General features: G+C 45.6%; 2 protein-coding genes across 4 annotated transcripts; one reads left to right on the top strand and one right to left on the bottom strand.

Annotated features, from left to right (window-relative positions):
- Positions 1-1069: 1069 nt before the first annotated feature.
- On the bottom strand, positions 1070-8336 carry SUMO2 (small ubiquitin like modifier 2). The gene is made up of 4 exons (XM_080356667.1): positions 8119-8336; positions 6438-6569; positions 3289-3360; positions 1070-1739 (listed from the first exon to the last, which is right to left on the bottom strand). Exons 1-4 carry the CDS (start codon positions 8137-8139, stop codon positions 1677-1679), a joined length of 288 nt encoding a protein of 95 aa, XP_080212793.1. The 5' UTR covers positions 8140-8336; the 3' UTR covers positions 1070-1676.
- Positions 8337-14073: 5737 nt separating this feature from the next.
- NUP85 (nucleoporin 85) lies at positions 14074-25963 on the top strand. 3 transcript variants are annotated; one of them, XM_080356282.1, is made up of 18 exons: positions 14074-14244; positions 14314-14476; positions 15048-15118; positions 15619-15662; positions 16438-16507; positions 17100-17221; positions 17578-17712; positions 18267-18389; positions 18756-18887; positions 19281-19387; positions 19668-19751; positions 20362-20427; positions 20872-21023; positions 21102-21219; positions 22517-22617; positions 24337-24488; positions 25091-25177; positions 25762-25963. In XM_080356282.1, the coding sequence occupies exons 1-18, from the start codon at positions 14118-14120 to the stop codon at positions 25861-25863; spliced, it is 1956 nt and encodes a 651-aa protein (XP_080212408.1). In that variant the 5' UTR covers positions 14074-14117; the 3' UTR covers positions 25864-25963. The 3 variants fall into 3 exon arrangements, with proteins under 3 accessions (XP_080212408.1, XP_080212407.1, XP_080212409.1); XM_080356281.1 differs by having other exon boundaries at positions 14074-14476; XM_080356283.1 differs by lacking the exons at positions 22517-22617; positions 24337-24488; positions 25091-25177; positions 25762-25963 and adding an exon at positions 22260-22392 and having other exon boundaries at positions 14074-14476.
- The last annotated feature ends 1462 nt before the right edge of the window (positions 25964-27425 follow it).

The raw sequence follows: 27425 nt of genomic DNA, 5'->3' as shown, positions 1-27425 counted from the left end.
CACAGACCCATCATTTTGCCACAAAGTTACAGAATTTCCAGATCACAGTATCACAGTATGTTTGGGATTGGAAGGGACCTCAGAAGATCATCCAGTCCAATCCCCCTGCTGGAGCAGGAACGCCCAGGTGAGGTCGCACAGGAACATGTCCAGGTGGGTTTTGAACGTCTCCAGAGAAGGAGACTCCACAACCCCCCTGGGCAGCCTGGGCCAGATCCAGGAGGCACAGGCATAATAACCGCTTCTTGAATTAACCATTACAAAGCTACCACCAAAAAGTGAGCTCCGCTAACAAGTTAATACCTCAAAGAGCCATAACTTAGTGCAAACACTATGAAATATCAGAACATTCCATCGTGACGAGAATGCTGTTGAATAGACAGATTTATCATCAGATATAAAGACAGATATATCATCTTTCATGGATTTCATTGCAACCTCTAAACTTCCCCATGAGAAAACTCAAGAGCCTTGTGGAGAAGACTCATTGTCAGCAGCTCCCTGCAGCACTTGGAGCAGGAACACCATAAGGGTAAAGCAGAGCTCAGAATCTACACCACCATAGCTAAATACACCCAAAACCACAACTCAACTGTTTATTTTTGCTTTACATTTCCAAGCATCTCCCATTGGATACCATGGTAAAATGAATGGTTAACAAAATCATTTGCTCTTTTAAGCTTCATGTTCACATCAGAAATCGTTCAAATACAGTTTTAAACACGTTGCTCTAACAATATTGATGTTTCTGCTAAAGACTGACACAAAGAGCTCAACCCAACGGCATAAGTAGTCCGGTATTTTGCAGTTTGCCTAATCAAACTTCTTTGGCTTAGCCAAACATGCACATACGCACAAAAAAAGACAAAACTGACTTCTATTTCCAGTTCAACTACTGACTGAGAGGTCTCAAGGAAGCCTTTCATTTTCCAGCAGTCTTCTGACTGTAAAAGGGGGATTATGCTTACTTACCGCACAGAAAGCCGAGAATTGAGAAGCATAAAGTGCTGCAGAGAAAGAAATACAAGTTCTGAGTACTATTACTCCACAGAAAAATAAAGAAAGCTGGTTATTTTAAACAAGAACTTTATTTAAACAACAAGACGCTTAACTTGAAGGGAAACTATCTAGGATTTTTTTTTTAAGAGTAATTTATCCCTACTTAAACAGAGATTGCTCTACATGTAACAGCTACGTACAAAAAAGTTATAAAATTGTCCTTGGTTTTACAATGATAAAAGAAAAACATTGAAATTATCCAATCAAACAAGGTATGCAAGGTTTTTGTTTTTAAACAGTGAGAGCAAAATAACTTACTGGAATATAAAGATAAAAGTAGAAGGAGCATGCCACTAACGGAGAAAGGGGCATTTTCACAGAACCAGTTTGTTTTCCCACCCCATCTCCATTAAATGTTGATCAAAACATACCATTGGCCATTTAGTTAAAAAAAATATGCATTATGTCTGTGCACATACACCAGTTACTTTATGTACAATAGAAGGAATAGGAAAAAAAATCAGAGAGAGAAGAGAGAAAACTATACTGCAGTAGTCGGGATGTGGCTGAACCAAGTCTCGTCTCATTTTTCTAATTGCGCATGTGTCGCCTGCGGGAGCACAGTTCTGGACTGGAAAGTAGCGGCGTTCTTTTTGTGTGTGTTTGTTTTTTGTTTTTTAGTAAACTCCTCCTGTCTGCTGCTGGAACACATCAATTGTATCTTCATCCTCCATTTCCAACTACAGCAGAAAAGAGAAAGAGGCTTTCAGCTCTTTTCAAATATCTACTACAGGCTGGGTTTTCTTACATCTCCTATCTTCATGTTTATTTTTTTACACAGTTTAACCAGCCCAGCCCCACTCCCTTCTGTCATCATCATTTTGCACATTTAACCTGCTTCACCATAATTCAAAAGCAAAGACATTTCATAGAAAACAACAACAAAAAAGCCAGTTGACAGCTGCTGTCCTAGAATAAATTCCAGTATGTAACTTCAGGGTGCATTGTATGATTCCTATGGAAAAGATCAGCATTCATATTTCTTGCCATTGCTGCTTCTTTCTCCTATTTACTTCCTCAGTTTACCTTAGAACACTGCCACAATTCCACTTTGCTGCTGTTGTTCAAATGTGCAAATGGCTTCAGCTACGGCACTAAAGAAAGCAGACTATAATTAAGGCCCCTGGCCCAACCAGGCAGTAAAACTGAGCATCAGCAAGCACCAAAAAAATTAAAACCACACTATATAGTCAACGATGTAACAAACTGCCAGTGAGGAACAGCAATAATTTATTAATATAAACCTCTTTTTTACTCTAAGTTTTACAGTTTATATTCCTGGGATGTTAATGTGACCTACTGGCAAAATCTGTACCAAGACTGAAGGAGTTGCTAAAACTAATTTAAGTTATATTTCTAAACAGTCTCAATTTCTACTCCAGGAAATCAAACTGGTCTATGGCATTTACTACAGCTATAAATAGACTGATCCTCAGCTTCAGCATAACATGGATGGAGAGAAAAGCACCCTGTTGCCTCAATTATCAGTATTCCAAGGTAAAAAGCTGCATAGATTGTGGCCATAAGAGGCGCACTGTAGGGAGAAACTGCTTAGAAAATACAAATCTACTATAAAACTTCTGAAAACAAGAGTCCCTTATTTTGTAACAAGTGGTTCTGAAAAGCATATAAAACTCTATCACTTGGAAAGGCTGATTAAATACAGCTACATGGAGCTATAGAGAAATAGTCAAGAGTCGCAGTGAACCATGCTTGGAATGGCCTTTGTTTTACCCTATTACAGACAACTCAAACTTCACAGTATTCATTAATTTTATGCTGATGAAACGGAGCTTCAAATTACAAATAACAGAAAATTAGTATTACAAATATAAGTTTGCAAACAGGATATCTGAAAACATCCTGACAAGCTCTTATAAAAAAATAAGGCATTACTTCAGAAAAAAACTCAATTCTTAACTTACCAATTCTTACTTCAGAGCTGTGACTCAATAAAGTGACAGTTTTACAAGACTCACCACCTGTACACTGCACTTCATTTTCTTATTTTATTACTACAGTAATACAGACTTATTATTCAAAACACTAAAAAAGTCTTAAGTTTCCCTTTCCAGTAATGCTAAACTAATTATACCAAAATAATGGTAAAAAAAAATCAAGTTTTACCACTAACAGATACAATTACACCAGTATTATATATGAAACAGAAGCATAAATTCCTGCAGCAAATTTCCAATAGAGTTCTCTAGCCTTGCTTCTGTCCTTTACCTGTGCAGGTGTGTCTGTTTCATTAATTGGCTGCCCATCGAACCGGAATCTGATTTGCCTCATTGACAATCCCTGGACAAAGAGAAGTAACACAAAGTCAAGTAAGTCTGGTGTAAAAGTACTCACTAGTTTACTCTTGAACTAGTCACTGGAATTACACCACGATCATTACAAGCCACCATTCATAATGCACAATATAGTTTTCCTACTCCCCTCATGCACTGACTTTAAGGTGTTTCACTACAGATCCTTAGAATCTGTTTTGTATTAAAAATTGCATTGTGTCCAATAACTAAGAGAAGCAACAGTGCCCCCACTGACTGTACATTAAAATAAAGCAATTCCTAGTACACAAGTCTCACCCCAAAGGCCAGGATTTTCATAGTGCTTCTAAATAATTCACTTAAAAATCAAATGCAACACTTTGGGTAACAAATGTCAAACAGTAATACTTAATGCTCCTTTTTCATCTTCCCCAAAAGCAAAGGTATTCCAAAATATTTTTTACACAAATGCAACCACCATCTATTAATCTGCAGCAGCAGAGTTGGCAATAGCAACTTTTTGACCTTGCATTCCTATTGACAAGAAATCAACAGATCAAAGTTTATCCATGCACAGCTGGAACTTAAAAAAAACAAAACAACCCACAAAACAAAACCTTCTGCTTCCAGAAACTACTGAACAGTATTTCAAACCAGCATTTCTACCATGCAACAGTAATTTTGCTGACTTCTCCAATCCCCCAGAAGACTTTTCTCATTCTCACTTGAGCCAACAGATTCAAAAAGAGAACTAAATAGCAACAATCCCTCCTACTAATAACACAAGCTTCAAATGCACAAGTTTTCAAAGGTATTCTAGAGCAAAGGAAGATTAATTAAGATCAAGGGTACAACCAGAACTAAGAACATTGGTATCTACTTCTTTCCCAGTTCTATCTACTCTATTACCTCTACAGAATAACTAAAAATGCAAGAAGTCTGGTTGGTTTTGGAGGAAATCCAATGGATTGCATGGAGCTGCGCTGGCACGCGGAGTTAGAAAAGCCACCTGCGCTTCACCACGCAAAAGCAGATACAACACACGAAAGAAAACTTGCTAATTATTTTTGAGAAGTTGGTTTTAATAAAGAATATGAGTAAACTTTTTGGTCAAAACTTTATAGTTCACAGTAAAATGTCTTCTCTAGTGTGGCTAAGATTGCGCAGCGCTCGCTCAGAACATCATCCCGCTTCAGAAAACCATGTGGCCGAGTGTCAAGGCAGCAACACATTTTTGCACAGCAACATTTGGTTTGAACCGTTTTCTCAGGCATTTTGTTTCTTAAAATATATATTTCCTACTCCAAAAGTGTCGGTTTTTTGCAGGTTCTTGACAACTTTGTAAGCTGAGTAAATGACAGCTGAAAACATACTTAAAAATTGTACCTTGGTGAGATTAGTATCTACAAAAAATTAAGCATATCCCATGGATGATTTTTTCCCACTTAAAATAATCACAAATAGTCTTCATCATCTAAACATACCATTCAAGCTTTAGTTACTTCCATTTTAGGTCTACTACATGAAATACATGATTTTCATTCTTTAAAGCTCCTGAATTCTCTACTCTGCACAGCTTCCACCTTTCCAAAATTATATCTGAAGTCCACAGCGTAAGGATTTTAAGACTGGGTGTGCCAAGTTAGGAACACAAACAAAATTTAACTTTTAGAGACATAGAACAAATGCTTTCAACCAAAGTCTGAGAAGTAAGCACCTAAAAAATGGAATGTAAAGACAAGTCTATCTCCACAGAAATATCCTTTGGATAACTACTAGCTTAAAATCAAAATCAGAAAAAAAAAGTCTTCCATTCAAAACACTTCTTTTTTCTCTCCAATTGACACCTTGGGGTTTTTGTTGTTTTGGGTTTTGGTTTGTTTTTTTTTTTTTAAAAAGTAGATTAGAAATTTCGGTGAAAGTTTTAAAATCTTTCTTTTGTTTGCATCCAAGTATCTGAAGTACAAATGGCACTTCTAAAACCATCTTTCCCAGGACTTTACAAACAATTAACCGACCCTCAAAGTCCCAAAAAGACAGATATAATTGCACTTCATGGTCGGAAAAAGCAATACACAGTGATTTTCATAATATAACATGAGCATGTATGACAGAGGTAGGAAAAATGAGCTCACAAGGACATATTAGCAAGAGCTGATTTTCCCTCTCTTTATTTGTATCACTATCCTGTTGCAGCACAGGGTAAACTGAAGGGCTTTTGCCACTCTGTATGTGAATTAGTCTGTTTTGCTTGCTGGCAAAATAGTTACCTCACCATTTTATACTTATTTTTTTGTATTTTATAGTATCGCTGAATTTTTGTTATTAAAAAATAAACCTTCCCCAATTCCAAACCCTTTGGTAGAGATGATAGAACTTTTTAAGGCACACATTCGTTAAAAAATCATGGACAGCAGAGACAAAGTTTTCCTAATCAAAAGCTTCAGAAGAAAGTGATAAACGGAGCTACTCTTACACAGGTGTTTTTTAAACTTGCAATAGCTGCCTCCAACTTAGTAGCCCAGTTGCAGTTGCCACTACACTAGCAGAATACATTTTTTGTCCCTCAGAGGGTTAAATTGACAACAAGGCCACAAGAGAAAAAACAAAGGTCATAATTAAATGTATAAACTTCTCAAGCTAGACATTAGACACCTTCACACCCTGAAACACTCATTGATATTCTCTCTTCTCAAGGCAACAGGACTAAGCTAATAAACCAGAAGTCTATGACCAGACCAAGAAGTTACTCAGAGTTATAAAAATACCTCTGATTATCACTCAACTATCGTAGGGTTCATACCACGGGTTTCTAAAGCACCCCTTCCATACTGATATTTTTGAGCAGTGGAGTAACAGCCACCTCCCAACAGCCTACACCTATAATGCAGATTTCACAAAGATAACAACAGATCTTTATTTCACCCATTTCCTGTCACAACCCTGCCAGTCCACCCTGTAATAGACCCTAGGAACAATACACTTAATGCAACACAATTAGTTTCTGTTATGTGTTTATCATTTGGCATATTTACATAGTTTTCAGACTTTACTGTGTTCTCTCTGGAGATCACCTCTCCCCTGATGATCATACAAGAACCATACCTGTCGTTCACAATAGGCTTTCATTAGTTTACTAAGTGGTGTGTGCCTCTTAATCTTAAACTGCACCACAGACCCATCTTGCCCTGCCACCTTCAGATTAATGTGGTCATTGTTTTCAGTCTTCACTCCTTCCTGTTGAGGAAATAAAAGAAAGAAAAAAAAAACAACAACAACAACAAAAAAAAAACACTTTTGTAAAAGGTATGAAACAAGAAGTTAGCATTTTACCAAAGTGCAACAGGTCATCAAAAAGGAGGAAATAAAGATATGGTAGGTATTTATCAGCTTAAAACTTTGAATTGGGAAATAAAGGTCAGTACTTTTTATTTGAAAACCAAAAACCCCAAACCCTACTCATCAGTTGTCATTCTTGAGACTGGTTACCCTGCAAAGTAGCAGTGAAGCCTTGCTAGGGCCGTTGTTTTAAAACAAATTAAAAAAAATATCAAGGGCACAATAATATGCGACATCACAGTTCCAAAGGAATAGATTTATTTAGGTAATAACTATGATCTCAACCACTAGCAAGCCTCTTTCTTACTACATCTCAAACTTTTTCATCTCAGTCGAGGTACTTGTGAAGAAAACTTCAAGACACTTTAAGTGACTGCATCTGAGAAGGTGACAAAATCTGAACAGACCCAAGCCTTCTCCTTCAGAAAACGTTTAAGCAAAACCCCTCCCGAACCAGCAGTCCGGTCCCCGTGCTCCCATTAGGAGCCACACGCAGAAATCCCGACGACTCAACTTCGCGTCGCTCGCTGCGATCCCGAGTTCTGACCGGCGGGGCACAGCGAGGATCCCCCAGCGCCGGGGCAGCGTTTGCATCTTTGTTTTCAGCGGGAGGAGCTGGGGGGTCGGGCCGGGTGCGGGTCCCGCCATGTGACACATCCCGCACCCGCCTGCTCCGTATTTTCAAGCATCCTCAAACTCAGTTTAAAAATACGGAGAGAGGGAGGGGGGAGAAAAGAAGAAGAAAAAAATCGGCAGCAGCGCGGCGTTCGCTGGCTGTGTGTTTTGGGTTTGGTTGGGTTTTGTTGGTTATTTTTAAGCTGTGTTTTTTAATTCCCGCTGTTGAAAAGAAGCTCCACGCGTCTCCCCGCCGCCCGCAGGAGCCCCCCCGGGGCGGCCCCTCCCGCGGCCGGGCCGAGAGGCAGCACAAAGGGGCCGGGAGCGCTGCCCGCCCCGGAAAGGCCCCGTGTGGGAAGGGGCTGGCGAGGGCCCCAGCGCACGGCCGAGGCCGAGCGGGGATGCTGCGGCCCGGCCAGCCCGGAGCCACCGCCGGCCGCGCAGGGGAGGCCGGATCCGGCCCCGCGAGGAGGAGGAGGAGGAGGGAGGAAGGCTACGGCAGCAACCGCCTCCAGACCTGCCTCTCTCCCTGAGGAGGGCGGGAAGGCAGCCCGGATTCTCCCCCCTCCTTTTCCCCGCCGCCCTCCCCGGGGATCCTCCACCCGCCCGCCCCGGGAGGCAGCGGCCCCGGCCCCCCCTCCCCCGGCGGGGCGGGAAGGCGCCGCGGCCCTTGGTGCGCAGGAAAATGGCGCGCAAAGCCGGCGCGGCGGAGCGCAGGCTGTGGGCTGGCCGGGCCGGGGCCGGGCCTCCCGCCGCCGCAGCCCGAGGGGAGAAGTGAAGCGGCGGGAGCGAGGGAAGGGAGGCGGAGGGGGCGGGAGGGCGCCTGCCTCACCTTGGGCTTCTCGTCGGCCATGGCGAGTAAGCGATGTCCGGGCCGCTCCGAGCACCTCACAAAGGGGGGGAAGAACCGACCGAGCGCGGCGGAGAAGAGAGGAGAGAGAGAGAGAGAGGGGAAGGCGGGGGGGGGAAGGGAGCGCGCACGCACTGCCGCGGGACCGCGCCTTGCCCCCGTGCGTGCGCGCGCCCGCCCCGTCCGCCGGGCTCTCCCCCGCCCCCCCTCCGGCGCGGCCCCGCCGCCCATTGGGCCTTCGCCGGACGGGAGGGGGCGGGGACAGGACGGGGGGGGGAGGGAGGGAGTGCGCGCGCGCCCCGGCCGTTACATAACGCGGCGGCGGGAGGCGGAGCGTGCGCGCGCCCAGGCTGCTGTCCCGCGCTGCGTGCGCGCGCCCCCCCGCCCCGCCCGGCGGGCGCAGCGGGTCCTGCCGTGCGGCGGGTATTGTCCTCCTCAAAATGGCCGCCGGGCCGCGGCGCCCCGCGCCCCTCCCCCACACCGCCCAGGAACGGGCCTCGGCCGCCCACCCCCGTCCACCGCCTTCGCGCCTCCGCAGGGGCCCCTCAGCGCCCCTGCGGCACCTCCGCTGGCCGCCCTCGCTCCTGGGGCTGCTGCGCTGTCCCCACTGGCGCCTTCACCTGATGCTCCCCCGTGGATGACCCCTCCATCTCGTCCTCCTCAAACCTGACACGTTTTTTCCCATTTTATGGCCCTCGCTGCGTTATGGGTGACGCTCATACAGCCACCCACGGCACTTCCCGAGCCCCTGGCTTTCCTCCCAGGGAAGGTGAGGCCCGAAGTGTTCCTGCTCTGGCGGCGGGATTGGACTAGATGATCTTTCGAGGTCCCTTCCAGTCCCTGACATTCAGTGAAATGATGTGAGGTGTCTGCAGAGGGAACCGAGACCCGCCGTGCCTCTGCTGTGTGAAAAACGCATCTTTAATACAATGAAAAGAACTGCAGTCAAGGTTTACTTCCATTCTTCTGCAACCTAAGGACATGATGAAGCACCTCAAAAATTGTAATATGCAAGTGAGAGGATATACTACTAATAATGTGATGCCCTCAAGTTCCTGCCAATGCAGGGGAGGAAGAAATTCTCAATAACTGCAGTGGCCACTGAACAAGTTCCCACAAAACAGTTTCTGAGCCTTTCTTCTACACCCGCAGTCATCATTTATCAACTGTTTCTCTACAGCACAGAGGTGGGAAACACACACCACAAAAATGGCTCTTGTAAATTCTTCAAGGATGGATTTACCGTGTGGTCAGTGTGCTCTGGATGGTGAGGCAGAGGTGGCCGTTCAGTCACACACCCTGTTCCTGGCATGACAAAACCCAGGCCTGCCCGTAACGCACCTCCTGCACCATTTCAGAGAAGTTACAAGACGCGAGTTGTCCACAATAAACTGCCCAAATAGTGAAATATCAACTGAAAACAAACTTTAACTTGCGAGTAAATACAGAGTTCATGCTCGCTTCTCTCTGTGGATTCTGATCCCGCTCCTCTGCCTTTTGTCACATTACTTCACATTCCGGTATCTCCCTTCTGTGTGCATGCTCACAGGGGCTTTTTTTTTGTTTTATTGGAATTCTCTGGAAACTGAAGAAGACAACAGAAAGCTGAACTTTTACCTGAGTCCACAGCGAAGAAAATAACACAGCCCAACGCTACCTGTGAAACAGAGAAATAAACTTAACAGTAGAGTAAATTATAATGTTAAGCAGCATTCTTTATTTTATCAGTGCTGACGAACACTGGGGATCATCCTCCGTAAGTGCTCCAGCGACTGGATGCTCTTGTGTTGCTTATATTAACATAATCATTACATATGCATTACAATTCTTGAAAATTTCGACATGAATCTATACTAAGAAATAATTTATTATGTTCGTTATAATTGTTTAGTTTCTTACTTATATCTATTAATTATTAGTTAAATATAAACTAAGCAGTCTGCTTCTAAACAATGTATCCCTTAATCTTCTGTCTCCCTCTTGTCAGCATCTAGAACTTGAAAAATATCCCCTTGTTTTGCAGGCAGTCAGAAAGCTTTTATCATGTCAATTGGTTAATGATGGATACATCTTTTGCAACTTAAATCACAGAATACGTTAATTTGGCAGCTTCTCTTCACCTGAGGCAATGAAGATGGCCTGTACAGCCAGCTGAGCTTCCACAAAACAGGTAGTGAAGTCTTTTACCATCTCCCTGTAGACTAGGCTCCCACGTATCGTAAAATTTCCCTGCTCCAGTACTCTGGAAGATCAAATGTCATCTAAAATTTCATAGAATGCTTTAGTATTTTAATCCTTCTCGAAGGTCTTTATGAATCAGTTCTGGAAAAATCAGAGACACTGGAAGAGCTTGGTCTGGTCTGACCCAGGAAAGCAACTGAGATGCTGCTTTAAATTGTGACTGCAGCTCAAACTGATACTCCTTTGAGAAGTACTTTCCAATCCTATCTGTGTCATTTTCCTTGATTTATTATCAAAAGACTGTTCCAATCAGTCTATCCTGCCTGTTTTCCCTGCATTTAATTATTCGTTATTATTTTTCTATTTATTTAAGCTATTGGGAGGCAAGAAGCACCTGTGGCTAGAGAAAACAATGTGCTTCTGTCCAAATCCCTCTAGCACAGTCTCATGGGGTATCTCTCCTACAATCTTCCTTCACCTTATATTTCAGGTCTAAAGAGCAATGGGCAAAGCCATTTGGACCTTCTCAAGTCCATGATCACCATGAAGAAGCAGGACTATACATGAAAAAAAGGAAATAAAGCATCTTTAAACCCACACTATTCTACTTCATGCACAGCTTTTTTAAGCAAAGCTCAAAACACACAGGGCACTTCACAGAACAAAAGACCAGTGCATTTCCCAAAAGACCTTAAGTTCTATTTTTAGCAATGATGCAACATCACAGAGAAGCCACCCACTGTGAGGAATGGTGTCACAAGACTGATGTTGCTCGATTTGTCCTGTTTTTCTTTGCTCTCCACCTCTTCCTCCTCCCTTTTTGAAGATCCCTGTGTTGCAGGGCCAGGAGGAGGATTTCTTTGGGAGGTGGGATCAAACTGGTCAAGGCCTGAGGGCAGCATGAAAGCATTGAATGCAGGAATGGCGTTAAGTGAGACATACCTTGAGGCCAGCATCACAAACAGAACAAATCTGCTTAAAAGGAGATAGGAAAATACACTAGATTTTATGATAACATATGGGATTTCGCTACCGCTGCAGAAGTGCTCAAAAAACCTGAAAACTGTTTCAGTTGTATCACCATTGGTCTCTCACGGATTCCCCATCAGAGCAGGTTTCTACAAACCTCTTATTTATATGGCTTTTCTTCTAATGTAGCCACAGAGGAAACTCACATTATACAGGAGATCCAGTGGAGCTAACAATAAAGAGGGCTAAAAAACCGCAAAAATAACTGGCTAGAGCGAGCAGCAGGGGACAAGCCACAGGGGAACTACAAAGGACGCAGACCTGTGGGGTCCAGGCAGCAGCAGAGGGGGCAAAGGCAAAGCTTTGTGTCCCTCAGAGCTCCTCCCCTCCAATGCACTGAGTTCAGGGAAGTGAATGGGGAAGGATCACAGTGAGAATTCCAGAGAAATTCCATCTCTGCGGAAAAAAACCCCAATCCACGTGTTCTTTCCTGAAATATTTCCATGCCTTGCTTCATTCTTGTACAGCAGGTTTATTAGGAAGAAATGTGACATGTCTAGATCTTGCAGAGCTCTTGGGCTTAATTCTCCACCCTCTTCTGGAGAGGGCAGGGACTACGGGTGTTCAACATGTTCCCTTTCACACTGAGATTTTAAGACATTAAGATTTTTAGGACATTAAGACAGCACAAATGTGTGCTACTGCACAGTAACAACCACAAGCCTACAAAAGCTACTCCAGCCCCTCCAAAACTGTTACTTTGCAGTTCGTACAATGCAATAAAAGCAAGCAAACAGTTATTTGAAGGTGAAAGCAAGCAAGTAGGGTTGAATCTGCTTACTCAACCTGAAGGTCTGAGTGGCTTATTAAGGGTTTGCTCTTCATTAATACTAGTGTAGCACCAGGAACAGAAAGTAACTTTTCCCTGGGGCACTGCCTGTTCGGTACCTTCCCTGTTCATGATGCTGACCTGTCCCTCTGCTCACAAGTCATGAAACAACTTCTAAACCTCCTATTTTGCAATTTGGTAATTTCCCACCTCATCGGGACTTGATTTTTTTTCCCCCTTCCCCTTACAATTACTCTTACAATATAGGATAAAACTGATTAATCTTAAGTTTCTCAAGCAGGTTTCTGAAGAGTTATTTTAAGTTGTTCTACCCTGCAACAAGCCATTCCTCCTGACTGACCTGAATAGACGCCACTTCCTTTTCTCAGCACAATCGGTGTCACAACATGCTCTTACCAAAGATAACTGCCAGCTTTATTTTTATTGGAAATGATGGATGCAGTAGCAAATGAAGTTAAAAAAGGCAATTTAGCAGTGGAGTGTTGCAGCATTTGTCAAATGAGGACAGAGAATGATTTAAGCTATCTTGAAAAATTAATTCTTAGTGAGCTTCTTCAAAAAGTCTGAGAGGGACTGGCTGCTTCTGGCTGTGAGCTCAGCAAGACAACATCGCTAAGATTTTTCTTATATCCCTGAATGAGTTTGTGACGGGTAGGCAAAGAGTGAGGGGCATGCGGAGATGGGAAGGACAGCAGAATGAAAGGAACAGAGCAGCATATGGTTAGTGTTCTATCACACCAAGGTACTAATGGATACTCAAGTCCAACCGATAACATACTCAAGTCCAACCCATAAGTACGTGAGCTCCCAGTTCACCGACAGGTGATCAGGGAGTCTCCAGCGATCTCCCCAGGCAAACTGCCCATCTCTGGGGGTATTAACCCCCATCCTGACCCCTGCCAGGCAGAGAAGGGGAAAGATCTCATGACCCTGAGTAAGCGAATAATGCACACGTGCACAGCAGAGCTCTCCCTGACATCTGCCAGTTCGGCTCCCCGACCTGCTGCGATGGATCTAATGCTTCATTACGAGTCCTTCTCCAAGCAGTGGGCAACCCACGGGAGTCACGACACACAGCATGTCATTAGTCAGCTTTATCAAAGAGCTTGCCTGGGAGCTTCTGCAACTCTACAGAATGTCACCTTCAACAACCTGGAGGCTCATCTATCTTCAGGTGTTTGCAGTGCGTAAAGAAATAAGAGAAAGTGGCTATTACAAGGCAATCGAGTCAATGAAGTGAACACAACGACAACGTTGACTGAACAACTACATCACCTCGCACCCGGAGCCAGCACCGCATCCACGCGGCACTCAAACCGCCGACACAAGAAAATGAAGCAGATGGAGCAGCCTCCGTCCTCCCCGCCGGAGGCCAAGACGAGGTTCGGCGGGGCAGCAGCACACCAGCCCCGGCGGCCTCGGGGCCGCTCAGAGACCCCAGGGGAGCACCTGCCCTCCCGCCTGACAGGGCTCCGGAGGCGCTGTCCGGCCCCTCAGCCGCTCCCGGCCTCAGGGAAGCGCCGCTGTCCGGCCCCTCAGCCGCTCCCGGCCTCAGGGAAGCGCCGCTGCCCGGCCCCTCAGCCGCTCCCGGCCTCAGGGAAGCGCCGCTGTCCGGCCCCTCAGCCGCTCCCGGCCTCAGGGAAACGCCCGCGGCAGCTCCGGGCGAGAGCGGAGCGGGGCCCAGCCCCCCGGCCCACCCCGCCGCCCCACTCCCGCCCCACTCCCGCCCCGCCGGGGGCCTTCGGAGCCGCCGGCGCTCCCGGGGCGAGGGGCCGGCGCCTGCCCCGAATCGGCGGAGACCCGCCGGGCACCCTCCCCCGGCCCCGGGACGGCGCCTCAGCTGGGGCCGGCAGCGCGGCGGGGAAGCGCCGGAGCGCTGCGGGACTCCGGGGCGGCGCAGGCAGCGGCGCGGGCAGCCGCGGCGGGGCCTCCCCGTGCGGCGGGGCCTCTCCGTGCGGCGGGAACGGAGCGCGGCCCCGCCATGGAGGAGCTGGACGCGGAGCCGCCGCTGCTGGTGGTGCCGGGAGCGGACCCGTCCGCCAGGCAGCTGTGCTTCGCGTGGGGCCCCGCGGAGGCGCTGGTGTGTGAGACCCTGTTCGGCCGCAGAGGTGGGTGCCGGGCCGGGGCCGGGCCGGGCCGGGCGCTCGGGCCCGGAGAGCTGACGGGGGGTGTTGCAGGCGCGGGAGACGGAGGGCCGAGCTCCTCCCGCCTCTTCGTGGTCCGCAAGGATCAGGACATCTACATCCAGACCCTGCGGAAACTCTTCAACGAGTCACACGGGATCTTCGTCGGGCTGCAGCGGAGCGAGGAGGAGCTGGCGGGGAAGTCCCGGAAAGCGCAGTGAGTGGGGCACAGGACCGCGGGACCGCTGAGGTTGGAAAAGGCCATTGAGATCATCGAGTCCAACCGTTAACCCGGCACTGCCAAGTCCACCGCTAAACCATGTCCCTAAGCACCACATCTACGTTTTACATACCTCCGGGGACGGTGACTCCACCGCTTCCCAGTGTCTGTTCCATTGCATGATAACCCGTTCAGTGAGATGGGGCGCGGGAGGGTGGGAAACACCCAATATCACTGCTCCTTCTCTAGCTGGGCAAGTGCCATTGACCCCATAAATTCAGACTGCTTAGAGCTGCTGGGGACAGCAGTGCGGAGAAAAATGACAGTTTCAGGGTAATTTTACCAAAAAAGGCTTTGATCTTTCCAGTAGCCATGCTGACCAGCACCTTTGCGCATCTGTGCAGCACACGTGCAGCCACTGTGCGCAGCCTCGCTGATCCCGCTACATCCACCCAGGGCCTGGGAGCGTCCAGTGCTGCAGAGAAGCCTGTGAGATTTCAGCGGACAGTGGGCATGAGACTAAAACTCAAACAGCTCCCTCTGACCATGGCCTTTTTGTGTTTGGCAGATTGGTTCAAGTGAGTAAAAACTACCGGTCAGTGATAAGAGCCTGTATGGAGGACATGCACCAGGCAGCTAGTAAGTTAGTTTGTTCTCTTACTGAAATAAAAATAAATGCTATTTGTGATTTAAAAAATACCATTTCAGTTGTAAGCTATTACAGCTACTGTAAAATAGCATGTGTAGATTTCAGACATTATCAAGACTCCATTTCCATCCTCAAGATTTCCAAGTTGGTTTGTAAATCTGGTTGGAGATTTTTTTTTAATATCTTTTTATATCTTGGGTTGCAATTTTATGGGAAACTGAGTCCAAATTAACAGCTTGCTTCCTCCCTTCAAAGTGTGAGATTTTACTCTTTCCTTCCCTCCTTGCCCTATAGCCATAACCAGGTTTGTACAATATTTATTTCTAAAAGTTACAAATAAAATTTTATATAGAAGTTAGCTTTGCCATGTATTCCTCTAGGTCTGTGCTTGACGAGTGATCAGGTGTTGTCGTATGTACTTATGAGCCCAGAAAGGGCTGTGAAATAAGGTAAATATGTTGCTCTTTGACTTTCCTTATTCTTCCCTCAGTTTCAGCCCGGGACCCCGCTCTGCACAGCCAGTATAGTACTCAGGTAACCTGCAGTCTGTCACGTAGTCACAACTAAACATGAATCACTGGCTGGTAAATTCACCAAGGCCAACACCAGATTTAGTTCTGGCTTAGTATATTGGATGCAGTTCATAGCCAAGAATACATAGGAATAAATACTTAGCTCCATTATTTATATAACAATAAAGAGATGCCCAGTGTCTGGATTCACTGCCGTTTCTTAAACACATATTCAGTGTGATGTTTTCTTGCCATCTGCAAGCCAGCTGTGAGCCAGTACTCACCTTTCTGAAACTTCACTTCTCAAATGCTCAGGTTCCAACAAACCACGTTGGAGCCTTGTAGCAAGGTCGAGATGTTCACCACGAACTGTCAGACGCTGGGAGTGTTATGGGAAGAGCAGAGCGCTCACAGGAGTTTTGTCCTGTTTGCTGCACTGATGTCGCTGAATTGGCCTTTCTCTCTCCCTTACTTTGCTGTCTGTAATGTTAGTCTCAGGAGTGCAAAAAGGCTGAAAAGAACACTTTTCATACTGTTTTGTAGTTCCCACTGATGACAGATTATCATCACATTTCACTACACAAACAGCTTGCTTATTTTCGGAGCTGAACGTGTATAGACAGGTTGAGGTCTCCCTTTTCATTTGTACCTCTGAAATGTCCATATGACATTTCTCTGTCTGTAAGAGCTGATCTTAACTGACCCATTGCTATGGGCAGCAGATACCCTTGTGTGGTTAAAAAAAACCCCTAACTGGAATAAATGCTAAATCTGAAATGTGGCCCTGCTTTCTTCAGGTGTCTATTCTCTCTGCCATGGAGCTGATCTGGAACCTGTGTGAGATTCTGTTTGTTGAAGCAGCTGCAGGTGAGCAGTGAACTATTCTGATGTTTAGATGGAAGGGGTTTTGTTTCCTTATTTGTTTGTTTAAAATGTATGTAGTAGCTATTGTGTCATATCCTGATATGTTTTAGAGATATGACAAGTGTCAATAAGCCTTTTAGTACCTCTTCTGCCTTAATAAATTGTCTTCATATTGAATTATGTCAAGCTATTCAATTTGCCTTCTACTTTTTCCCATCATGACAATTAAATTGTCTCTTTTACAGAAGGGTAGTGAAGAAAAGGGATGTCAAAAGTTGTTGCTTATTTGACTTTCAAGCATAAACACATCTTTAAGCATCAAGTATGCTGATGCCAACTAACATTTTTATGCATTCTCTGATGCAATTCCTTTAATTTCAGGATGCCATTTCTGAAGTCAGTTCGTTTACACCAGCATTTTAAAGAAGTACATAATCTTTTAAGGAAATCACATTATGCAGACAAACATGTTACTTGCAGATAGAAATACAATTAGTAACCCTCATCTAATGATTGTCAAACAAAGTTAGGAACAGGTAGAGTAACAGTTTGGGAACAAACGGGGGAACTAACACAATATCTTCTCTGTGTAAAGCTGGTCCCCTTTTGCTTCGCCTCCTTGACTGGGTTCGACTTCATGTCTGTGATGTGGACAACATGGTCCGGGAAGTTCTGAGCAGTGAAAATCCATCGAAACACGAGCTCTTCTGGAATGTAGTGAGTATCATCACCTGTAAGATTCTTAAAAAGAATTCATGCCTGTGTGTTCTGCCTTCCTCCTCCCCACTTGACACTGGACTACATCTCAGGAACTGATACCAAGGACACGGCTTCTGTCTGCCTGCGTAGGTTTTAAGATAAAGCCATTCTGACAATCATCCTGCCCCTCATTCACATCCTGATCCTTTCATTCTCCACGCAAGTCAAGAATTACACCATGCATTTGAATCAGGGGGGGCTACAGTTTAAGCATTGTAACTCCACTTGCCAAAATTGCAAGTCTAAGTTCCCCTCTGATACTCCTCCTTGCAGCCTTGCGCAGTGTGGTGCTCACACGTGGGTGGTTTTTGCAGGTGGATGTCTTTGTGCTGCAAGGCCGAATGGATGAAGCACGGCATCTGCTCTCCAAGGAAGTCAGTGCCAACCCCACATCCATGAACATGTACAAAATCTTGGATGACCTGATGAAGAAGATGCCTGTGCCCAGTGTATGTACAAAGTGGATTTCTTCCTTGCACTTCCACTGGGAAAAGAGAACTGTCTCTGATGTGGTTCCTGCAACATCATAATTTGTTCACAATCAAAACATCTCAGTCTTAACACTTTGCAGTAATAACATTTGTGTTCTTGAATTGCCCAAAAGTCCCAACCATTCAGATAAAAGCCTGCTAGGTGACAAACCAACGCAGTTGGAAGGATAATGTTTGCAGCAGGATACGTTATCTGGTTGTCTGAAACAGACACTGCTGAGAACTATTCTCTTACACAGAAAATTTTCTGAAGACTTCACCAGCAAAGTTTTCCCCTGTTTTAGTGATCTCCTTGTGGGGGAAAAATTGTGGCTACATCACGGTAATCTCCCATAGGCTCTTCTTTGCCTTATTTAGGTGGGTAAAATAAGACACTGTAGGACAAGGAAAAACTTAATGGCAACCCCGTGTTTGGCTTTTTAGCATGAATGACTGTGAGTCCAGCCCAAATGCTCATTGTGATCTGACTTGGTGTTTCCTTTATTTGATGTGTCATCGTCTTCTCCATTCAGCTCAGCAACACGCAGACACTGACTGAGATGGAGCTGAAATGGCAGCACTGGCATGAAGAATGTCAGCGGTACCTACAGGATGGAACTTTTGCTTCCAATTCCCACATGGAATCCATCTGCAAGGTGTGTTTTTGCTGGGAAGGAAAGAATCTGTGGACAAGTATTGGATCCGTCCTTGTGTATTGCAGAAGCCCTGTGTGGCCATAAGTAATATTCTTGCTGATCTGTTCTTTAAATCAAGAGATTTCAGCCAGTCTTCTGTACCGCGTTCCTTGTTTTGCAACAGTCTCCACAATTCTGGGCAGATTGTTTTCATGGCCAAGGCCATAAGGCTGGTTAGGAAACTGGGCTTTAGGAAGGATCTGTGTTATTTCATTTTGATTAAGTTCTCAACTTTGCAAAATGGGAGTAAAGCCCATAAAGAGTTGATGATGCAGCAGTGTACATTGCTGAATTTGCAGAATTACTCCTATGTTTTTCTCCTGTTAGATCCTGCTGGGAGATGAGGATGCCATACTGGAGAAGAAGGAACTCTTGACTACTTGGTACCACTTTCTGGTTACTCGACTCCTGTATTCCCATCCAACTGTGAAGCCAATGGAACTGCGGTTTTATGCACAGGCATGCAATAGAATTATTTTTATATTTTCCACTGTTTCACACAAACAAGGGTTACCCTACCTAAAGAAAACTTTGTGAGGGTTGATATCTTACAGTAACTACGTAAGATGCTTCCTAGAATTCATATGTGGACTGGGAGACTGACATAGTGGACAAATAATCATTGAACGCCAACTCTCTTCAGCGTCTAATGTTACCAGTCTTGTTCCTGCAAATTGTTTTCCCAGATTCCTTATGCTAAAATAAGGAATAATTCTTTTTTGTTAATGTGTCCGGTCTCTGTGACATTTTATTTCCCATAAAATAACCTAGACGATGCTGCTAAATCTAATGTCTTCCTTTTACCATCTCGCAACTTCTGCTTTTATCATGTCTTGTAATCTTATTCCACAGTCTAGTATGGACCTGTTCCTGGGAGGAGAAAGCAGCCCTGAGCCTCTAGACACAATTTTAATGGCAGCCTTTGAATTTGAGATGCATCAAGTGATCAAGGAATGCAGGTTGAGTTTTAAGGTTTTTACTTCTGCGTGCATTCACTGCAATAGTATTTGGGGTAGAGGATATGGGTACAGGCCACTCCATCACCCTTCCAAAGTATTCAGCAAGAACACGCGAAGCAGGCAGCAATTAAAAGTGTTCCATTAGGTCCGGGGCATTGCAACCAGATGTTTTACTGTAATAGAGCTTCTGTATGGATAAGAAATACCTGTGGAAAACCTGACACATTCCTTGGCAGCAGTAGGCTTAGATTTTTCTTTCTTTTGCTTGCTTCAAATACAGCATCGCCCTGAGCAACTGGTGGTTTGTGGCTCATCTCACTGACCTCTTGGATCACTGTAAACTCCTGCAGTCTCACAATCTCTAGTGAGTATTTGCACTGATTATTCAAGGATGACGGAAACAGCATGTGGATTTTGGTTGAAAAGGAGCATTTTGGGCATATACAGAAGGAGAATAAAGTTGCTGCATGTGCCTCTGAAGTTACGGGCAACCCAGATGCTCTAACAAGCAGCAGCAGCGGTTGCTCATCTCATGCCCTTGACGTGCTATTCAGCTGTGCCTCAGTACAGTGTTAGGATTTTTTAAAAATATAATTTTATCTGAACTATAATCAAGGGCCCAAATGTTTGTGATTATTGGAAATGGTGAGACACTCATCTAAAAAGAGTTTCCATACTTATGCATTGAATAAATTTAAGTTTGAGCGATTGATTTTTGCTGTCTGAATTTCCTTCAAGTTTTAGTTTCTTAAAGCACTTCCTCTAAGTTATATTTGCTAAGTGCTGTAAATATTTGGCAGGTCTCCCCAAGGAGAAAGCTGACCTGCATGCTTACACCTGAGGTACAAAGCTTATTACGACAGCCCAGGAGAAAACACGCTGCATAAATTAAAAGTACTTGTGAAATAAAGTCAGCAGTGTTTTTCCAGTGAGATACAACTAATAATGCCTGGTTCTTTTTCTTTCCCCCCCAGTTTTGGTTCAAACATGCGGGAATTCCTCCTGCTAGAATATGCCTCAGGACTCTTCTCCCATCACAGGTAACAACTTTTTTCACTCAGAGGACAGACTAACATCAAGGCAGCCCAAGCAAATTCATGTTAGTGAAGTAAAAAGGCAAAACTTACAGAAGCCACTGTTAGGATTTCAGCATCCCTGAGGGATCGTACAACCCTGGCCTGTTTCCTTTCCTGCACTACAGGCACAGGCTGTCTGTTAGAACCCAGAAGCGTGTTGGCCAGAGCAGCATCGCTCCTGCCACTGGGGCTTTTTTTGGTACAGAGCAACTTGTGAGGTGCAGGTATTCCCAGGTTGTATAACAGGCAGCTGGCATTTGGTAGAAAGTAAAAGCCTTTTTAGGTCTGAATACCAAGTTAATCAGAGCTGTTATTAATGCAGACTCAGATTCTCTTTGTGGCTTTACTGTTATGCCTATTTAAGATTTATATCATTGGGATGCCTGATGATTTTTTTGCCTCTCTCAGCCTGTGGCAGCTGGGGGTAGATTACTTTGACCACTGTCCGGAATACGGCAGGGTGTATTTGGAGCTTCACATTGAGCGGATACCCCTCAACACCGAACAGAAGGCCCTCAAAGTGCTGAGGATCTGCGAGCAGAGACAGATGCACGAACAAGGTGATCGATTCTTAAATCTCACTGTTCCGTAGCGATACAAGTGGAACTGCTGAAACTAATTCTGTGTTTTCTCCTAAGTTCGTAGCATCTGTAAAATCATGGCCATGAAAGCTCTGCGGAATAACCGCCTGGGCTCTGCCCTGTCGTGGAGCATCAGAGCTAAAGATGCGGCTTTTGCTACACTGATATCTGACCGGTGAGTAGCTGAAGCTCTGGGATGGCGGCTGCTGCGTGGGGTGGAAGGGATGGGGGGGCAGCAGCTCTGCCGTGGCCCAGAGAAGGAGGATTATCTTTCCCTCACACCAAGTACTTGCTTCTGGACTAGAAAACAGCATCCATGGGTACTCCCATCTGCAATGCCCTGTTTCTTTTCTACACTGTTTCACTTCATGAAATCCAGAAATGAAACAGATTGGCCTTATTTCACAGTCCAATCCTCTTAGACCTTGCCTTGATACACCTTTATTTTGGCAATATCTCTGGCAGTATCACTGCCCTTTCGCTTGCTCCAATGTGGCTGCCTGATGGAACCAAGAAACTGGTTTGGGTGGAGGATAATCCCCTTCTGTGCTTCATTCAGATTATTTTTAACCAATCTGGTTCACCATACAGTCTCCAAACAAGTAAGTGGGAGCCACTTAAGCCACCATTTCTGCAAAAGAACCTCAAACCACAATTATACATAAAAAAGAGTAAAGTTTTATCGTGTCCCTGGTTTCACATAAACTTGTCACAATATCTGACCTTGCAGGGGTGGAAAGGTTGTTACAAAATTGAAGATGCTAACGCTTAGCTTAGGCCTAGACAAAAGCTATGGCAACTCTCTTTATGCTTTTCAATCTCTAGCAACCCAGGTCATGTATTTTTGGGCTAATTGGAAATAGGCAGGTATGAATTGCTTTGCATAGAGTATAATTTTGAAGTGACACTCTGGGTAGGTGGCCAGGCAATTCTCTGTCCTCAGCAGTGAAAAAAGGGAGTAGGAAGACATTGCTGCTGGTTTGGGGTTTTTTAATTTGTTCTTTGGGGGAGTGGGAATCATGTTTCCTTCAGCAGAATGTGACAGAAAGCCACCACAGGAAGCAGCTCTGAAGAAAGCAGCGTAATGAAGGCTGTGACAAAACAGATGAAAAGCTTTTAGAATTGTTTTTGTTCCTGCTGCTTATCAACCTTTTTACACAGCAGAAAAACAGAACGTTTGCTATGATCTGTGAGTGTTATTTATGCATCCACCAGCCTCAGCTTCCTGTGCGCCTTCCTTCGCTTACTCCTTTTAAAGAATAGATCTCAACTACCACAAAACCTAGAAAAATGAAGCACACATTACAGCAGTTCATTGGCCACTCCCAGGAATTGTCTTCTGAAACCCTTACGCCAGGTTAATATGGAACTCTGTTGTATAGTAAAGTTTTCTGGGAAGGGATTAGGAGATACAAAATAATGTCAACAGTGTTCTCCCCTCTAAGCTGTCACTGTGTTTTATTTTCCCCTAGATTCCTGAAGGACTATTGTGAAAGGGGATCCTTCTCTGACTTGGACCTCATTGATAATTTGGGACCATCCATGCTGCTCAGTGACCGGCTGACATTTCTTGGTAAGAAGTGTCTCCAGTTTTCATTCTGATCTGTTATTTAGAACGCAGTTAACTCCATGGAATTGTCTGGATTTGTCTCTTCCTCTGTCTGGCTGCGTCCTGTTTTAGTGATGAGGGGAAGGCAAATGACAGGGATGATTTGGGATGCCTCCTGCTTGCATTTCCACCTGCACTCACCGTAGGGATCTGTTCTGTGCTGCTTTGAGCAGGATGGCCTCGAATTCTGGCACTCACAGGCTTCCCCTTGCTTAGTCTTTTTCCAGACTGTGTCATTACATGGAGAGACTTAGAAATATTAACTAACACAGTCTGGAAGACCTTTGGGGGCTTCTTCAAATGAATAAACCACTGGTTTAAATTATTTTGACAATGTGATAATTTTACTAACATCATAAAGTTCTCCAAAATGCCAGCATCTTTGGTTCCATGTGCCAATTCCAAGCTCACTCAAACAAAAGATCTCTGACCCTGGCACCGGAGCGATGGTGCCAAGCGGCAGCGGAGGCCTCCGGCTCGTTCCCTTTCCACACCACAGCTTCCTTCTGGCTGGCAGGAGCGTGCGCTGTGTGCACCTGCCCGCAGCTGCTCTGTGCCCTTTGGTTAACGGACCAAAACAAAACGGAGCTAAAATGTGCCTGTGGCAGTTACCAAGCCCAGTTACTGGGGCCGAAATCAAAGAGGAATTTGGAATAGCAGTTGCAGTTAGACTGACTCCCTTCTGGCTGACAGCAGCATTACAGGGAGGGTTTATCCTGAGTTTGATCTGTTCCCATTTGGGCCAAGCTTGCAAAATTGGAACTATTTCCTTCATTTTAACCTTATCCTAAATTAAGCCTAGAAGCTGACTGTGACTTACCCAATTGGGAATCCCTCAGATCCCTGTATGCCCAGTGTCACCCTTGCATCAGCCTCAAAGATCTGTATTTTAATTGCGTAATTGTGTTTATAAACTGCGTTTATAGAGAAATTAACCTCCCTTTCTGCTTTTTATAAGAAAATCCTGAAGGGCCTGAAAATGTTTCTGCTTCTTTTTTCCTTTTGAGGCTTTAAAAACATCAGGTGTACTTTTGCTGGACAATTTTCACATCTCTCTCTTGAGCTCAAGCATTAGTCAAAGGTGAATCTGAATGGGACTCATTACTTCCAGTATTTTGACAGTTTAGTGGATACAAACAAAGCCACAAGAAATCACTTTAATCCTCAGCCAGTTCTCATGTGCTGGATATCGACCAAACTAATTCTTAGCAAAAGCAGAACTTTCCACATTAACAAAGATCTCAGTTACCATTTAAGCAATCAGGAGACAATGAAGCCTTTCAGACCTCCTGATACTCTGCCATATCGAAAAGAACATTCACCCCCCACCCCTCCCCTCCCATTCCCACTTTTTGCAGACACCACCAGTCTCTTTAAGCCGCTCGTGCTGTTGCTCACGCTGCAAACACTCAGCACACCAGGCAGTACCCGCTAGCAAACAGGCTGGTTCAAACAGAAACCTTACAAAAAACAGTAGCAGGTTTTTGCCTGCATTTTCAGCACTTCAACCTTTCATCATGCCCAAGATTCCCGCTCCCCCAGACTCAGCTCCTTTGGAGCCTCCTGTCAGTTGGGGTGAGTTCAAGCACAGGCTTCACGGGAGCAAAGGGACCTCCCGCCATCCCGTCCCCCAGGTCTGACAGACACTGACGCCTTTTACCCTTCACCAACACCTGTGTGCAGGGAAGTACCGAGAGTTCCACCGGCTGTACGGGGAGAAGCGGTTCTCGGAAGCTGCCCGCTTGCTTCTGATGCTGATGACGGCTCGCATCGCTCCCCGCTCCTTCTGGATGACGCTGCTGACAGACGCCCTTCCCCTGCTGGAGCAGAAAGAGGTGAGCAGCTGGTGACATGTGACAAAGCCCCCCACACCCTTCCCTTTCCTCCTGACAAGGTAGCTCGAAGTGGTGACCCCTGCTTTGCACCTCCAGGCTGAGACTTGCACTTCCAGTGCAGAAGAACCGTTCACGGCAGTTCTGGAACGGCACAGCCACCCAAATGTCCTGTCTGTGGGCGCACACAGGACCCAGGAGAGGACAATCAACTCTAAACTTGGTTTCCTGGAATACACGTGTGCTGATTATTTAAACGCACACTGAATCTAGTTCTTTCTGGTACTTGAAGATTTTTCTAGCGTGCGTCTTTCTTCTAAACTCAGTTGTTTGCTTTTAAGATCCATCAAGAACGCAGCAGTTTAGTATTAATAATGACAGACCCATGTGCTCTGAGCTCACAGCTGACCTCGCTTTGTGCAGGAGGTGGCACTAGAGACCTCCCAAAATCACTTCCAGCCTGAATGATCCTCTGGTCCCGGGATGTAATGGGTCAGAGTGGATCAGTGGGAGTGTGAAAGCATTCTCTGCCTCTCAGTTATCTTCTCAGACTCTGTGATGTCCTTAAACTTGATCATTTTCAGTGAATACTTTGATTTCCACAGGTGATATTTTCAGCAGAGCAGACTTACGAGTTGATGCGATGCCTGGAAGACCTGACCGCAGGGAAGTCGGATAAGCAGAAATTCCAGGTAGCTCCTGTTTTGAGAACAGCAGGATAATGAAGTGGTGGGGCTGTGTGGAGGGGCGGGGAAAGCGAGCTCTAAATTTATATTCTGGGGTGGTGGGGTCAGAAAAGAGGGAGAGCCCGAGTTACTGAGGCTTTTTGGAGGCCAAATGGGGCACCATCCAGAGATATTTCAGTGCACGCAAACCCAGCAGAAGAGAACTCCTCACTGTCCTGCTGACTGGGACTGGACTGTGATGCTTTTCCAAGATAAATAATTGCAAGTTACATGGGCAATGAAAAGCTGAGGAGCTGCCATCGAACAGCTCCAGCTCTGAAGCGTTCGAGGCGCAGAACAGGGAGCCATTTCTCCACATGCAAACCTCCGCAGCTGCCAAAAGAAGAAAAGGCTTGGCAGTGCTGTCTTGCGTTGAGCTAAAAAGTAGGAAATGTAGCTTCTCCTCTTCTCAGGAGGTCCCTGTACAGGTAATTACAGAGGTGCGCTCCGTCCTAACGACCTGCGTCCTCGCTTCCCAAACACAGGGAGAGAACCTGCTGCCAGGCCCTTCCTGTGTGCAGCAGCCTGACCCAAACTCTGCTCGCTTCCAGGAGGATGATGTCGAGACGATGAAAGTGGAGATGCTGAGACTGGCTCTTGCACGAAACCTCGCACGAGTCATCATCAAAGAAGGCACATTGGAAGGACCTTGAAGATGGCAGGATGTGACTTTACTCTTCCTCTGTGGCTCGCTGTACATAAACCTGCCTGCTTTTTTTCGAATAAATGTCTTCTTTTGCTTATTGCTTGGGGAATTGTTCTTGTCTTCCATAAACGTAACTTTAAAAAAAATGTAAATATAACTTTTAAGAAGGAGCTGCATAAAAATGTTGAGGTTGCTTGTTCCAACATGGTCTGGCAGCCCCCTCCCTGGTAATGTAAACCTCATTACCAACGGCAGCAGTACCGTGGCTTTTTCAGTTGCTTTGGCTCTAATACCCAGAACTGAAATTAAGCCCAGCTTTAAACCACTGTGGTTTTAGAAAAGAGCAACTTCTCCATTTCTGCTTAGTTTGGATGGTGTACAGACGATGGGGTGAGTTTGAGGGCCAGCCACAGCGCAAAGTAGGGAAAACGGTTTATTGAACATGCAGCAGAACAAATGCATTTGAGATGTATATACAGTTACGGCTGTTCGGTATGAAGCAGGAACCTCACCCTACAGACAAGGAACATTCATAGTTTAATTTCCGAAGCTTTTAACAACGTTTTCCACGCAACAAGACTACAGCACCTCTCTGTTTGGCTGTACAGCGCGAGCAGCGCGCTGCCGTTAACACTGAGAACAAAGCCGTCCTGCGGAAAGCACGCGTGCTCTTCTGCCTTCCTCAAAGTCACAGTGAGATTCACATGTAGGCGCCTAAAGCAGCGAAACTCCTTCCTCAGGACACGCTGCCGTGACCCAAGCACCGTCCCCACGCCTACTGCGTCTAAAGTGCCGGCAAGAACACATCTGAGGCAGAAAGAACTCTCTCTGTGTCCCCTATCCTAGTCCATCGAGTTAAAACCACTTTCTTTAAGGATCCAAACAACTTACCCATCCCTCTCACCTGCCTTCTACATCGGGCAGCTGACCTGGCCGGGCTGTTCATGAGCTTCAGGTCAAGTGTTTACAGCAAGTTCCTTGGCCAAGCTTTGATTGCACCTTCAGGCCTTCTACAACCGTGGGACCTCAGGCCTTGGAATCCACCCAATTTTTCACCTCTAGTGATTTTTTACTTCGCAACACAGTAAATTCAGCTACAAATAACTCCAAGCTGCATTTGCGGTAATGGGTTTTACAGCCGCCATTCATTCCAGCAGCACGTTCTCTGGAGTTTCCCTACGACAGGCAGGGTCTGCTCTGTACGGATTTTCTCAGTGCTTTAGCAGCTGCTCCCACTCAGTGTGGTAAGAGCTGCTGCTTGACAGCGCTGTTAGAAAAGCTGAGCTTAGTGCCCAAAGTCCCGCTCTGTGCTTTTGTCAAAGGATGTTAAAAACCCCACGTTAATTTGAAATAGCCTGTCTCAAAGCTAGCTGAGGCACTGCTTGGGATGGGGAATGGGGAGGGAGAAGGAAGGGGCTGCTGGGATCAAGTTTTGGTGATTTAAACGTAAGTTTCTGTGCGACGGCAGCTGGAGGGCTCAGCGCAGAACTGCCCTCCCGCTCGTGGAGACGGTCACACTGAGCCACTGAACAGAGGGCACAAATAAACAGCACTAAACCCAGCACGTGC

Source organism: Nesoenas mayeri (assembly GCF_963082525.1).
Source record: "Nesoenas mayeri genome assembly, chromosome: 19".
In the NCBI taxonomy this organism is placed as follows: Eukaryota; Metazoa; Chordata; class Aves; order Columbiformes; family Columbidae; genus Nesoenas; species Nesoenas mayeri.
The sequence above is the reverse complement of the archived record's forward strand: the minus strand, read 5'-3'. Positions and strand labels throughout refer to the sequence as shown.

What these genes read in the sequence shown, in the direction of transcription:
- SUMO2 (XM_080356667.1), bottom strand. Translation starts at nt 8,139, where the DNA reads ATGGCCGACGAGAAGCCCAAG. An exon ending in TGGCCGACGAGAAGCCCAAG is followed by an intron (nt 6,570 to 8,118) that starts GTGAGGCAGGCG and finishes TTTCCTCAACAG; the next exon opens with GAAGGAGTGAAGACTGAAAA. An exon ending in AAGCCTATTGTGAACGACAG is followed by an intron (nt 3,361 to 6,437) that starts GTATGGTTCTTG and finishes CTCTTTGTCCAG; the next exon opens with GGATTGTCAATGAGGCAAAT.
- NUP85 (XM_080356281.1), top strand. Translation starts at nt 14,118, where the DNA reads ATGGAGGAGCTGGACGCGGAGCCGCCGCTGCTGGTGGTGCCGGGAGCG. An exon ending in GGGAAGTCCCGGAAAGCGCA is followed by an intron (nt 14,477 to 15,047) that starts GTGAGTGGGGCA and finishes TGTGTTTGGCAG; the next exon opens with ATTGGTTCAAGTGAGTAAAA. An exon ending in CCCTGCTGGAGCAGAAAGAG is followed by an intron (nt 24,489 to 25,090) that starts GTGAGCAGCTGG and finishes TGATTTCCACAG; the next exon opens with GTGATATTTTCAGCAGAGCA.